At 37.1% G+C, this 14,698-nt stretch overlaps 2 protein-coding genes across 2 annotated transcripts; one reads left to right on the top strand and one right to left on the bottom strand.

Moving 5' to 3' along the window:
* Positions 1-5,280: 5,280 nt before the first annotated feature.
* On the bottom strand, positions 5,281-9,019 carry LOC133528192 (cilia- and flagella-associated protein 36). The gene is made up of 7 exons (XM_061865457.1): positions 8,536-9,019; positions 8,377-8,453; positions 7,815-8,018; positions 7,206-7,342; positions 6,388-6,586; positions 6,058-6,184; positions 5,281-5,837 (listed from the first exon to the last, which is right to left on the bottom strand). Exons 1-7 carry the CDS (start codon positions 8,648-8,650, stop codon positions 5,686-5,688), a joined length of 1,011 nt encoding a protein of 336 aa, XP_061721441.1. The 5' UTR covers positions 8,651-9,019; the 3' UTR covers positions 5,281-5,685.
* A 148-nt stretch (positions 9,020-9,167) lies between these two features.
* LOC133528193 (phosphatidylinositol N-acetylglucosaminyltransferase subunit H-like) lies at positions 9,168-11,708 on the top strand. The gene is made up of 4 exons (XM_061865458.1): positions 9,168-9,628; positions 10,124-10,248; positions 10,884-10,964; positions 11,407-11,708. The coding sequence occupies exons 1-4, from the start codon at positions 9,340-9,342 to the stop codon at positions 11,503-11,505; spliced, it is 594 nt and encodes a 197-aa protein (XP_061721442.1). The 5' UTR covers positions 9,168-9,339; the 3' UTR covers positions 11,506-11,708.
* Positions 11,709-14,698: the final 2,990 nt, after the last annotated feature.

Below are 14,698 nucleotides of genomic sequence, written 5' to 3'. Positions count from 1 at the left end.
TAAGCGTTTAAGCCAGATCCCATAGAATAAAACTAGTGATATATAAAAAAACTTTGACAGTTGCAAGGCTCGGGAAGCGGTTAATTTCCAAAGCGTTATTATGTACTTGGCGCAGAACCTTTTAATTTCAGTTTCGTTCGTAAAACCGTTATTGTTAAACCGGTTTTTAAGAGAACATTTCCTTAAAGTTCTTGTCAGATTAACCGATTTAGAACAATAGAAACCAGTTTCTTCCTACGGTCTTTGTTTACGCGGCACACCACTGGGCCGGCCGGCCGTCTCGTCGCTCGTTGATTAAACCGGTATATTAAGGTTACAATAAAGTTCTTAAAACGTTTGCGTTCTTATGAAAGTTCGGAGTAAAACCAAAATAAACCGGTATTTACCGCTATTTTTAAAACCGGTTCCAAGCCTTGCAACTGTCAAATGATTTTTTATAGATTACTAGTTTTATTTTGTCAACCCCAACATTCAAATTGTATACGATTCTTTCTGTACTCTCAACGAATTCTTATTCATGTCTGTTTATGGTGATTGTAGGTTTTATACTGCAGAAAGTAATGTGTATGTGATAATTGTATCAGATTAAGGTCCATTTCATTTTATTACTGTTAACCTCTAGTTTTACGGTACGTGTTTTGTAAATAAAATTAATTTTTGTAATGTACGTTATCGTAACTGATGAAAATCCGCGATGGAAAAGGGAAATATCTTTGTTGAAAAACGTTTTGGCATAATTTAGCCCCCAGTTGGCATACTTATGTTGGTTATTAGGTAGTTATTTTTAACTGGAGCCATCTAATGATTTATCGATAATTATAAAAAAAAAATATTTTATCTAAATATCGACATTGCATGTTGTGTAATATACAAAATCTTTTTTTATTTTATACTCTTTATACTGATTAAAAATTCCAAGTTAATAGCCAACAACATATGATTGGGCACCAATTATAATCAACATTTTAACATAAACAGTGACCTGTGCTGCAGTGGGCATCTGCCATACAAATATGCAGCAGTACATGAACATCTTTATCCTCCTAAGGCCCAAAGTCCTACCTACCTACTTATTCAGTTCGATGAATATTCAATCGGAACAGAGTTGCACTTGCTTTGTTTCGTCGATCGACGAAAAATCAAACCCTATTTTCTCCATTAAAGGCTCAAATTTCAGTGGTAAAATTTGGATTGCTCATTTGTATAGCTGGACCTTAGGAGGTTAGAACATTTTATCTTATGATATTAGCACGAGGTACAAAATTGAATGACTTCTCCAATGCAGTTACGAAAGATCAGATATCGCACTACTACTTTTATGTTGCGTTATGTCAGCTGGGGTCTTGTTACTGGTTGGTGCTGTGTTCCGAAGAAAAACCTAGAAGTCAATAAGATCTCGTCTTTTTTGCCGTATCTTCCAATCCTCCAAGAATTTCATCAATCAGCATCAAAAGTAGCGGATCAGACTACGTTTCAAAACCATCTACCATTCTCTAATTACTTAAGTTTTTCGATGCCGGATATATGCGAACCGCAGGTCCAACGCCAACGACGGAATAATACGTCACAGCAACTTAGACCTACATGCATAAGTATAAAGTTCAATTTTAGTTTTGACACCTCGGTGGCGTGGCGTCTGAGTAATTGCTTTCGTGTATGACACGGCGTCGAAAAGGTTGACCAAAAGAGATAAGTATGTCTCTATATGAAGAACAATGCAGATACTCTTGGTCGAGAACTGTAGAGTCGGGCCAATATAAGTTGGCAGCGGTTTTGACAGCCCAAGCAGTGCACGTGTTATTACGTCAAACTTCTATGAAGTTATGACGTTTACTTAACACTTGCACAAGCTGGGCTATCAAAATCGTGGCTAATTTAGCATGGTCTGATTCTAGTGATAAACATACATATATCTACTTGGAAAAGTAATCGAGGGTGGCACATAGTTTTGGCAAGTTGTTTCATCAACTATGATTGATGCTTGACCACGACATTTTGCATGTATTACGTTTCGTCATAATCTGATTCATAAAAAAAAAATGTTTTTCTCCAGAACACAGCTGTTTTCGTCCCTGCATTTATTCGACAATGATTGAACGAGACGAATAATCGTAGATGTCGCTGTCTACGCAAACCAACGAACAGTTTCGTCTTTTACTGTAAAAGTACTAGAAAGTTTTATAGAAAAATCACGTCCATTTTCGTTGACTTGCGTAGTCAATCGACTTAACATCGACGGTACGGAACGCTACATTAGTATTTGCAGCGTAACAGAGCATTATTTTAATAATTTTATATACTTAATACAATCGCACTAAACCATTTGCACTAAATAGAACGCTTGAAGTGCTATGTAGCGTCACGAAACGTCTATAATGAGCGAGAAAACTTCGCTACGACAACGCAAAAAGTTAGCACAACGTAACAGGCGAGAATAATAGAAATATGATCTTATAATATTGCTTTATCGCATATCGTCGTTATACTTACTCAACCTCGTATCTGTATATTAGATTTGTATATCAGATGCTAGTTTGAGTAAGTATAGCGACGATATTTCGTTGCGCTAAAATTTCGCTTCTTTACCCAATCATTTCGAAGGTTTAGGAAGAGGATTTGGGTTTTAAGTCGTAGCCATAAGTTTGTAAAAATATTAACAAACGTTATTATGTACAGTAAACTTACACGGCATCATATAATCGTTACAAATAGTATTTGTTAAGTACTACACTTTCGGTACGAAATTTAGATTTAATAAATTGTAAGGAATCGATAAAATTCAGGACCAAAGCATTATTTCGGCTTTTGCTATCTAGGGGCAATGGTATGCGATCATATAAACTTTGCCCCGAATAATTATTTATACATCTTATTAATTGTTGCATATAATCGTTAATGGTATGCGAGTTAGTATAAAGCATAGTTAAAAAGCCATGTTTCGGTTTATTTAAAATGTGAGTTTGATACATTTAGTGGAATGTATGCAGACCGGTGTATTAGAACTGAGTCGAGGATTGATTTTATTGTCCTTTGTTCGCATTTCATTTGAATCAATCGTCTAGTTCTGAAACTACTGAGCAGATTCTAAATTATTAGAAAATATTTTATAGTTAATGTTGCTACTTTGCCGCACTAATGCGATAATAAGTACATTACGTAACTATGTCGAAAACTTAAAGGGACTATGTATTGTAAAACGTTGTACATGTGCGAATAGGTAATTCGCAACTCGTGTCGATTTAAAACACTCCCTTCGGTCGTGTTTTAATTTATCGCCACTCGTTTCGAATTTCCTATTTTTCGCACTTGTATCGCAATGCACTATTTATATTATAATTGATAACCAACTTTCTTCCTTCGTTTGACACCAAAAGGCTGTGTCAGATGTCTTGGTAACTAATTCAATAATCATATATTTTTTTCGACGCGATATCACGTCCTTGATGTTATCAAACACATGCTAAATTTTATTACTAGTATGCTCATTATGCAATTGATGGCTTTAAATTGTAGTTTGAACTAGTTCAGAGGAACGAAAAGACTTTGCTACCAAAGGACTAAAAAACCATTCTTCAGAAATTGCGTCTTGTAAGGTTACCGTGTCATATTGTAATAACGCTACATAAAATAATAGGAGATTATTCAACACTGATGTTGCGAATATAAAGACACAATTTCAAAAACAACAACACTTTTACTGCAAATTGCTCTCAATACATATCAATTTTCGGAACCACAATATTTGATCTCTGCATCCAATTTGCTACATCGGAAAAATGGTCACACTTTGTAAATTATTGCTAGTCCTTCGGACATTTTCTTATAAAGCTATTTATTTAAAAGCCTAGGCGTTCATAAATAAAAAGTGCACAGTAAACGAGAGGGGAAATTCATTATTACATACGTGGTATGAATTGACAGAGTATATTGTAAATATGAAGCGTTTATGTAATAATTTTATTTCAAATCTGCCAACAGCCGCGTGTTAATAGCATTGAGCCGTCAATTAGATTATATTATACATGCAACTCTTAGTGTAAGGGCAGAGTGGACGCTCAAGTTGAGCGTGCAGCGGGGCGGGGCGTGCGGCGTGCATTTTAAACAAATGCAAACGTATAGGAGCGGCCTTAGTGCACGCTGCTCACAGCACTCGTGAGCCCGACGCCACGCTGCACGCCCCGGCGAGAGCGTCCACTCAGGTCTTACACATAAGCGAAGATTAAACTAACAAGAACCCGCATGCAATTTACGTTACATTGCAGACTACTAAGGTAAACTGTATTAAAGTTTGATCAGATACCGCAATGTAATGAATATTGCATGCAAGATCTTGCTAGTCTAAACCTTTATATTCCTTGAAATAACGTCTTAAATGAATAAAACACGAAGTCGTAGGTGAACGTAGACTGTAACGATGAATATTTTTTATCTCTCGATGGATAACCATCAAACTAATTTATACACAAATTAAAGTGAAAAATAGATTTACCTATTGGCAAGTTGTGTAAAATAATAAGCTTACTATACATAATGCTATTATTATGATGTCACTAGTTAAGTAAGCAATATAAATATAAGGTAAATACGACGTCAAGTTTTATTTTATTTTCCAATACCTAATCACAATCAAGTTAGCTTATTATCCTGAAATCACAATACCTATAAAGTAAAGCGGCTGTTTCCGCTAGTTTGACAACTGTTAAGGGGATTAAACTATCTTGCTTAAATGCCCTGGATTCTTCTTTTTTATATGGTAAAAATTATGAGCCTTCTGATACTAATAGGAGTGGCATTGCTACTAAAATAAGATAGTTAAGTATACATAATATGGTTGCCTTACAAGATTCGATGTACGCGTGCCTTGATTCGTATTGTCATGTTATTAACGGTTAGATTTGACAAGTTTGCGCGTCATCGTGGATGACACGAACCATTGGAGTGGATGACTCACGCTAGACCGGGCTTGGGCCGGGCCGGAGCTTCGTTTTCTATGAAAAGCACCACGTGATCATTGATCATCCGTCATAAAAAATAACGTGTTGAACGGCACGGTCTAGCCTGAGTCATCCTTAAATGCATGACAAAAGGAACTTTTTTTGCGAATAATACGTTCCAGGGGCGAAAGGAAGTGCTCTTGATTCGATCTATACTATTGCACAGAGGGTACGAGATTAGGATTTGACAAGTCTACGAGAGACCTGCAACTCACATGTACCTATCGGGTATCAGGGTATCTTGATCAATAAACGCGCAGTGCTTAACGCAATAGTGCTGCAAACGTTTAAAAAAATGTGTCTTTATTCATGCCAAATCCAAAGTAACAATCCACAGACTCGGCCGGTTGTAGACGTCCGGTGTTTTCGCCGGACAATTGTCCGGGGACGATGCCTCGTTTTCTTAGTTGTAGCTGTCGGTAACAAAGTACAAATCTGGACGATGAGGCCAAAGAAATGTCACTTTTGACACTGACAGATTAGTATCATATTGGAAACGGATCTAATAACTAAAACTAGAATTGGCCCGGTGTTCGCGTTAACGGTCCGGTTTCCGGCGAAAACAACGGATGTCTATAGCCGGCCTAAAGACTATGTTCTTGGACAGTTGGAATCATTTATAATCTGTGGGTTTTTAATCTCATTGTTTTAAATATTACATTTGTAACGGTCGGTCATAAAGTACATTCAGCTAGTGATTATCGACGACTTCAGTCTTCAGTTTAGAAGCGAGGGCCTTGCGCAGTTGCATGGCGTCGGGCATCGGCGGCGGCGGCGCGCCGGCGAGCGCGGCCTGCGCCACGCGCGCCGAGCGAGGCCGTGCTTGGCTGCTTGGACCTTCTCCTGTAATCAGGCATGGGGTGTAAGGTAAGGTTACTAGTTAGATCAAGATTAATTTCTTCGGGTGGATCTGAGGCACTACCACGAAAATTGAAATTTCTTTATTTCTCCCTCGAATATGCAAGAGCAGTAAAGGCAGATGACGAAATTTTGTTCTTCGGGCGCGGTAGGTTCTCTGATAAGTCATTTGAACGTAAAGTTCTGTTATAGCTGCATTATCTACCTTTTCCTTCTGCCCCAATCTCGGCGGCGCCCAACCTTTTCTCGCGAACCTGCTTCTTCAGTGCTAGAAGTTTGTCTCGCTGCTGCTTCAAGTATTCCTGGCGCGCACGGATTTCTTCCTCGCTCACCTAAAAGACAACTACAACTAACGATTACGGAGCAAAGCCTCAGACGGACAGACAGACAGGCGTGGCGAAACTATAAGGGTAGTAGTTGACTACGAAACCCAAAAATGTAAGTAGGTATTTTTATATCACAATGGTGAAAAAGACGCTATAATTAGAATGACTTTTACTACGCAATCATATTATCTACCTAATACTACCCCTACCTCAACTTTTTTCGGTGCGGGTTTTGGTGGTTCCAGAATAGTGAGTTCTGGCGGACTAATCGTTTTATCAGCTGGAGCCTCCTTCCTTTCAAAGCTTTGAAGCTTGGACGCTTTAGTTAAGAGGGTTTTCTTTTCAGCCACCACTTCTTCAGGAGGGACGCTCACGACGGCGTTATCTTCAAAATCTTCGAGTTGTAATCTAGAAATTACACGCTTTAAACTATGTACGTAGGACCAAAATTTTATTTAAGGGTGGATGTGTAAACTTGTCCTCTCAAGAGATTGAAATACTGAACGTGCTTTAGTTTTTTGACATTGTCTTTCAAACACAGTGGAACATAATCCTCGATAATAGAGACGTGTTCAATTATTTATAGGCACCTTGGCAGGCGAGTGTACATAGACTAGTCTCTAATGAACAACAGTTGCAGGCGTCCATAGGCTACGGTTACTGCTTACCATCAGGCGGGCCGTATGCTTGTTTGCCACCGACGTGTTATAAACAACTGTAATCGCGTTGGGGATAGTACGAGACTGCGGGACGCCAGTGTTTAGATTTATGTTCGTGCCTAATCATATTCTGAGTAAGTAGAGTTAGACCGAGATCAGTTAACAGCGATTTTGACAGCCCAGGCAGTGCAAGTGTTATTTTAAGCGTCAAACTTCTATAAATTATGACGTTTACTTAACACTTGCACAGTCTGGACTATCAAAATCACTGCTAAATTATCTTGGTCTGACTTTAGGTAGTTTGCCTATACTCCAAAGGACAAGGCTAAAACAACCACGTTAGGAATAAGAATAAAAAATTAGTTTACTCTTTAATCTCAGTCATGACGTCATCAGCATCAGGCCAGTCTTCGCTCTCGTCGCTTCGGGACGTTTCCAGGTCCTCCGGTACGGTTGCAAATATGTTGGGCAATGCTCCAAAACGCCTCTCGATCAACTCTAATGCCTTCGACAGAAAACATTGTCAACAACATTGTTGTTATCAAGGTCATGTTTAGTTTAGATAGGTACCTATACGTCCTTAAAGCCACAAGGTAGTTACATGGAATGAAGCGTCGTTAACCTAGCTGTAACGCGCGGCACTCCCAAATCGGATGTGATGGGTTCAGATACCGGTATCTAATTCACGCACCATGAGTTTCTCAAAAAGGAAAAGAATAACATCGCGAGGAAACCGAACTACTCAAATCTCATTAGGCAATGGTCTAGTCTTCTCTATGGGTTCAACGATCAGATTGCAGTAGTAGTCGCTTTCTTAAAACCGGAGCCTGCCTCAATACTTGGGAGTAAGATGCTGACAGGACCCAGGCTGCCTTAGCGAGACCCTGTGAGCAGGGAAATCTTTGATTATACATAAATGTTTCCCTAATGTAGTCGTCGGATTTTAACGAGGTATACCTACTATTTCGATCACTAACCTGCAGCTGTAGCTCAACGTTTTTATGCGTCATCATCTTAACGAAGATATCGTAGTCGTTGGCAGCCCAAATCTGCTCAAACAGCCGCCGGTGAAACTGTGCGGGTAATCCCGCCAAATCGCGAGCAGACAGACGGCATGCTGCTTCGAACTGGTCCGCGGAGATGCCAATGTCATCCATGAAGGACCCAAGCATCACATCTACCTGTCGTATTACTTAATTTAATTTTGTCTTTGGTACATTTAAATTCAACGCAATTAACCTATTCAACGCTTTTCCACACGTATCAAGAAATGCCATGGACGCCAAAAAGTTAACTGGTGAAGAGCGAATATGAAGCTTAACTGACAGGTAGTCGTAGGAAAGTCGCTTTGACAACGTCCGCCATAGCCTTTTTAATGGTCATTGGCATCGCGGGCACGACAGACGATGACCGTTTTAGTGGTCTTTGGCGTTGAAAAGGTTAAAAAAACAGCATTTGGTAGTGTTGTGTGGATGGTACTAGGTACCTGTTAGGAGTGCACATAATGAATAAACGTAGTGCCATTAGGGTGTTACATACCAGATTCCGATATTCATCATGAATCTTCTTGTATTCTGGCCTGTCCAAGACATCCCCATTGTCTGTAGGCTCAAAAGCTACTTGAAAAATGAACCACATGTAAGAAGAATTAGTCTATAACTACCATAAAAAAAATCACTGTATGAGATGATTACTCACGCAGAGACTTCTCTTCTATAAAAGTCTGCAATGGGACATTCCATACAGGACCGTGTAGAAACCCCACAAGAGAGTCAAATACCCACGCATTGCCATCTGAACTGTCCGTCGACATGACCAAATCTTTACTAATCCCTTTTCAGTTAGTTTCTTACTTTCCTCCTAGAATACTTTTACGCCAATGTGTATGTATTTGTATTAGAAGTTGTTATGGTTACCTACTGTCTAATATCCGCATCAATTTTAGTACCCCTTCATTTTATTTAAAATAATTTATAGCTCATTGTAAATTCATCAATGAATCCATTGTAATAAAGTACACTTTTTTATTGAAGTATTTTGGCTCAAATACACTGCATCTAAATAATCGTTTTTAAAAGAAATATAATGTTCGAGTAGACGATTAACATTTACTTGAATTTATGTAAAGAATATTTTTCTGCTGTAAGCAAATTTATGTCCGAATTGTAGTAGTGGACTCTCGAGCCGTACAAATTAAGATACTATCATATATATCTTTAATCCAATGGTGAGTCACTGGCAGTTTACTAAATAGTCAAATCCATAAAAATCTTTAATAATGGTTTTGATTTGCAAATTACACTTTAATATCTCGTCAAAAATAATATCCTGTACTTAATGTAGCTGACTTGGACTCAGTGAAACTCAAGTCGACAACGTCATTTAGCTGTCAACATGACATTGTCTGATATTGATAAATGTTTTGAAAACAAATCAGGAATAAATATTTATATTTAATTAAAATACTTACTTAATTAACAAGCTGAGCAAAAGCACTGCCATATGTCGAAAGGCGACAAAACGCTGAAGTACGAGAATGTTAACGGTGTCATGTTATCACTCAGAGTGGACGGTAGAAACAGTTCGCCGAAATCCAGACAATTTACTATATCATACAGCAGCTGCAATGAGGAACGTAGATCGAAGTGGTCCATAATTTCGCTACTCGTAGCTATACTGGCCAATATTGTATTTCTTATTTACGTGCGAATCAATTTGACTGTATTGGTAGTGATAGTTACAGTTTTATCATTTATAGTATTCTTTTGGGTTACACATAGTGTTCAGTCAGGTACGTTATTTTATTTACTTTAAATTACACTTTTTTGCAAAAGGAGCCACTTAGTTATTAAGGAGCTATTGGCATAAATATGCAATTAGAAACTTCTTACTGTCACCAACAAAGTGATACCTTTTTTATTAGATCATTAAATATTTGCAATACATCTGCGAAGAAATTCAAAGGTGTATGTGAAGTCCCCAATCTGCATCGGGCTAGCGTGGGGACTATAGCCCGAGCCCTCTCGCACATGAGAGGAGGCCTGTGCCCAGCAGTGGGACGTATATAGGCTGAATTATTATTTATATATATTAAATATTTGACGTGAAAAGGGACCTTATTGTCAATGGTGCTTCCGCTGTTATAAACGATGCTCCGATACAAATACAATGCTGCACGACGCAGTGCGGCGTAAGCACCATCGACAAAAAGGTTTCATAGATAATGCCACATATAAGCTGCTGGTATCCACTACTGCCTGTATTTTATTATTGCGTATGTTTTCAGAGACACTTTTAGTCATTCCAACTGTGGGCATACAAAGTTCAGTGCAATATGTAGTTGGCCGGGAAGATAATTTTGTGCCTTGGATCAAAATAGATGATATCATTATAAATGAAGCTATTAAGTTGGTAAGTACAGGAAAATCACCCAATTATAGTAGAGTACAAAAACTATGGTCCACAAGCTCAATATGTACCTAATTAAAGAAGAGACACCTTCCAGATAGATTTTCAGACATTGACCTGCCTGGTGCTATCTCTATTGCTGTCAAATTCACACAGTGACATTGACAACCCGCATCATGGGCAGGACAGCAATATAATTATGCGTGTTCAATAGAGATAGCAACCGGCAGGTCAATATACGAAAATCTATTGGGAAAGTGTCTCTGCGTTTGATTAGATTTCCAATATTCTTTTTGGTTTTGTCCGAGATTTTTCTTCCATTTATAAACTTATTTTTCCATATAAAAAATGATTTAAAAAATCGTTTTTCAATAAAAAGACATGTCAAGGTAGTTCACCATTTTTCTAAAAAAAAAATAACTCATAGTTAAGTAGGTGGTTTTATTGTAACAATAAATATAAGTGAGCTAGGAAATAAACATTTGATGAAACATACCAGATACGAAGCCATATATGGCGGATATGATATTCAATTCTATTGACTATTAAAGTTAAAATTTCAACAAATATTTTTTACTACATGCGGTAAGGGGTAAAAAAAAACATTTTTTTCTTGATATTTCTTTTTTGTGTTTCAGAATCGTGTCTTGTATTTCCTCACGTTATTAGTTAAAATCAATAGTGATTATGAGCCAGTCAAATTAATACCATTATTCAAGGTGAGCAACTAATATTATAACCCTTTTCTTATTATAGCAATTTCTCCCTTTATAGAATTTTCAAACTAAATGGACAGGTGTCATGTCATCTCCATCTAATTTATAACCTAAAAACGCCAAATCTCACAATATTGTATTGAAATGAAAAACTTTGCTTGCTATACCCACTGAACCGTAAAGCGTAAACATTTGGGAATTCTTGCATTAAAAAAGCCAATCTCAAACTTTTTTAATGAGGTCCACAAAGACTGTTTTACTGTAGCCTCCGGGGGTGCTCTGGGCATGGCAAAATTATGTACATATCTATACCAGGGTCACCTAAAATAGCCCAATGGGCTGCAGGTTGAGTATCACTGCATTAGATAATTATTTGTAAGATAACTTAGTTCTTACATTGCAGTCCTGTAAGGCAACAAGCTAATTTATTTCAATTATTTTACAGTACACCAAGCCACGACTTCTGATGTTGGAGAGCATTTACAAGGAGATCCAGGATCTACTAACAGAACAGGCCATTGGTGCTGGAGACATAGGAGACTAATTTAACACAGTCAAATACCGTAACAAGATGGAGCATATTGGTGCATAAACTTTTTTTGTCACTAATAGGGAGTATTACTGCAATGTTCTGCCGCCAGAGTGCAGCAAACCACCTTTCGTAAACCATAGAGTAACTTATACATACTGTACCTTAAGCTGTTTTTTGATAAGTTTTCACAGATAATAAAATATGACATTGATGCATCAAGGCAGTTTGTTTACAAGAGGGAAATGCGAAAATCTAAATTTAGTTATCTCTTTATTACTCGAATATGCAAGAGTGATAGAGAGGTTAGATAACAAAATTTCGATTTTCTTGTTTCGCGGTAGACCCTCAAATTGTGATGGATTGTGGTAGTGGCGCCCCATACGCAGAGTTCATCGTAATCGTAAATTGAATCTAATGAATTGAACATGCATTTTGTGGTATTTATGTCGTCGGGCGATCGTAAGATCAGGCAGATCGTAATGTTCCTGTGTAATGTTTTGACGGTAGTCTGATTAAACCAAAGGAAGGATAGGTTCGTTATGTGGCTTCAGATGCCCGAAGGGCAAAATGTCCAGAAATAATAGCCCCTCGTAGTGATCATGAAATTCCTAGGCATTTCGTAGTTTCACGAAATGCCTAGGAATTTCATGATCTGCCTGATGTTACGATGGGCCGCCGACATTTATAAGTTATAAGCCCTTTCCACATTGCGCTTTTCATCTCCTTCGAGTGTGTTAGCCTTATGAGGTTATGAACGTTACTCTAATAGAACTTGAGTTGTGAGTAGAGTACTTTTTTGAGCCTCTTTGGTATGTAATGTAGTGTAACTCAATAGAATGGTGTTGTTTCTGCAACCATACATGAGGTAGGGACATATGAATGCACCTATTCCCATCTGTGCCTGGCGGGGACAAATGGGAATACTCTAATACAAGGTTGTCACACTTTGACATCTATCAATAAGGATATTTTGACTAGGTCCCATAGTGGCAACATCTCCATCAAAAAGGCGTTTTGCACTAAGTAACAATAAAAATATGTTTTTTTTTGGAACTGGCTTTAACTCTGAAATTAGGCGAATTCCAAAAAAGTTTATAGGACATTTTAGTCTTTAAATATGATCAGGAATATACCTACTGTTAAAATCTCTCGCAATGCTCACGGGCACCGCGTATAACTTCAGTCATATTTAGACTCAGTCATCAACTTTGAAAGTACGAGCTGAAAGATTAATGAAAAATAGTCACTGTTGAAATACTTTATCTACGATTTAAACCATTAATTATAAAACAAGTTATGTGTTTCATTGTATTATGAAAATTACTGTATTAGTCTTTTAGGTGTTTATTTAATAAGAATATAATGTATCTTTATTGTCAGAAACATTCCTTTATGTCCTTTATGATTATAAAATATTTAGAAACTAGTAGTGGTTACCATATTCGTGTCTAGTCAATCAACTTAGAACAATCATTATGTTATAAGGGGTATATACCTTAGAATTTTTTATATATATATAAGAGATATGTATAATGTAAGGTATTTCAAGGTTTTCAAGACTCAAAAAATTTAAGTCGTGCTCAAAATTGTAAGAAATAAATGAAATAGTTAATTCAGAAAGTTTTTCATTCAATAGGCCAAGAATCTCTGAGTTATGGTCTGAGTTATTTATTTTACAGTTAAGTACCATGTTTTTTTCAATGCATAGCCATACCAAAGAGTTATTAATAGTAAATGAGGTATAGAGTCTTAAGAAAAATCTGAGCCTCGAATGTCGCTGTATAATCCCATAAATAATGCGGCAACTCGCAAAACACGTAGCCGTTTAGCTCCATCTAGTATTGACTGTTAAGCTGGAGGACACGTTTTTTCCGGAGACCTTACACCTCTTCTACAATTAATAATTCTTTGGCCATAAGTAATTGCTGTAAGGAGTGAAGCTCATACTGAACAACTTATTGTTACTCTGAATAACTTGTTCTTATTTTGAAATCGCAAAAAACAAAACAATACGTGAAAGTTTCTGGAATGAGCCATTTAGAGGTCACGCAATGAAAATGTTTATTGGTTGAAAATATAACTTATTGTCTATTTTTAGATGCAATTTGTTCGGTGATGATTTGTATTTTAGGAATGCTGTTTGATAATTATGTCAGGGATTTTTTTTTTAATTTTATAAGATTCCGGGAACTTTCAGTTTGACCTAAGTAGCAAGATAAGAGATTTTGTTCGACAACGGTGGGAAATAAGTATATGGCCTATCTGATAGTACGTGGTTACCGTAGCCTGTGGATACATAAATCTCCAGGAGTAAGTACCTAAGCATTACACGTTGTCGGCCTTAAAGTCACTCAAACCTAGCCGACTTCTAAGTTTTACATGTACAAAACTTCTATTCGTACTACATTTTATGTAGGTATAACAATTTTTATAGGCCAATTCAACCCATCCAGTCTTCAGCTACTTTCTATCGGGATCCGACGTCGGGCCAGATGACACTTGTAATGTTTTTGTTTCACAAAATTCCAAAAAATCTTTGACAATATTTGACATGTAAATCATACTTTGTCTCTAATTGCCAAAAATGTTAAATTATTGTTATTTTAACACTTGAACTTTTTTTTCACATTATAAATATTGCTGATATTTCGTAAAACGGAAAAAGACTTGCTCTGGAACGACTTCGGGGCCGACATCGGGCCATTTAGCAATTGTGAATCTAATTGGCCCTTTAGCAGCGAAAAGTAGTACCAGAACCAGACATAGATATGTATGTTACGTAAATGTGTACTTGTGCCAAGTTTCATGTAATTTAAGCATGTTGTTTTAAAATTAGTAACTTTGTATGGTAGCGGAGAGTTCGTGAGACTCTTAACATGAAGTTAATTTGTCATTTCCAAGCAAAAAGTCCCACTTTGTCGCTAGCCATAAGGACGATTTGACAGGTTATTCGTATAAAGATACAAGCAAATCTCGTCCTTATAGTAAACGATAAAGTGGGAGTTTAGACCTCTACTACCTCGCGATTAACTTAAAAATGTAAAGACATACTTCGTTGACTCATTTATCAATAATCACAGCGAACATACAATAGTTTTAAGACAATTAATAAGACAAGACTTTTATGACAATTTTCGCTATTTTGAACTTTTTTCAAAAATATCGTACTACCGAACCTGAGCCCCTAGTGTAAATTTATTCGATA

This window comes from Cydia pomonella, chromosome 19, assembly GCF_033807575.1.
Source record: "Cydia pomonella isolate Wapato2018A chromosome 19, ilCydPomo1, whole genome shotgun sequence".
In the NCBI taxonomy this organism is placed as follows: domain Eukaryota; kingdom Metazoa; phylum Arthropoda; class Insecta; order Lepidoptera; family Tortricidae; genus Cydia; species Cydia pomonella.
Note: the sequence above shows the minus strand (reverse complement) of the source record. Positions and strands in the feature narration are given on the sequence as shown.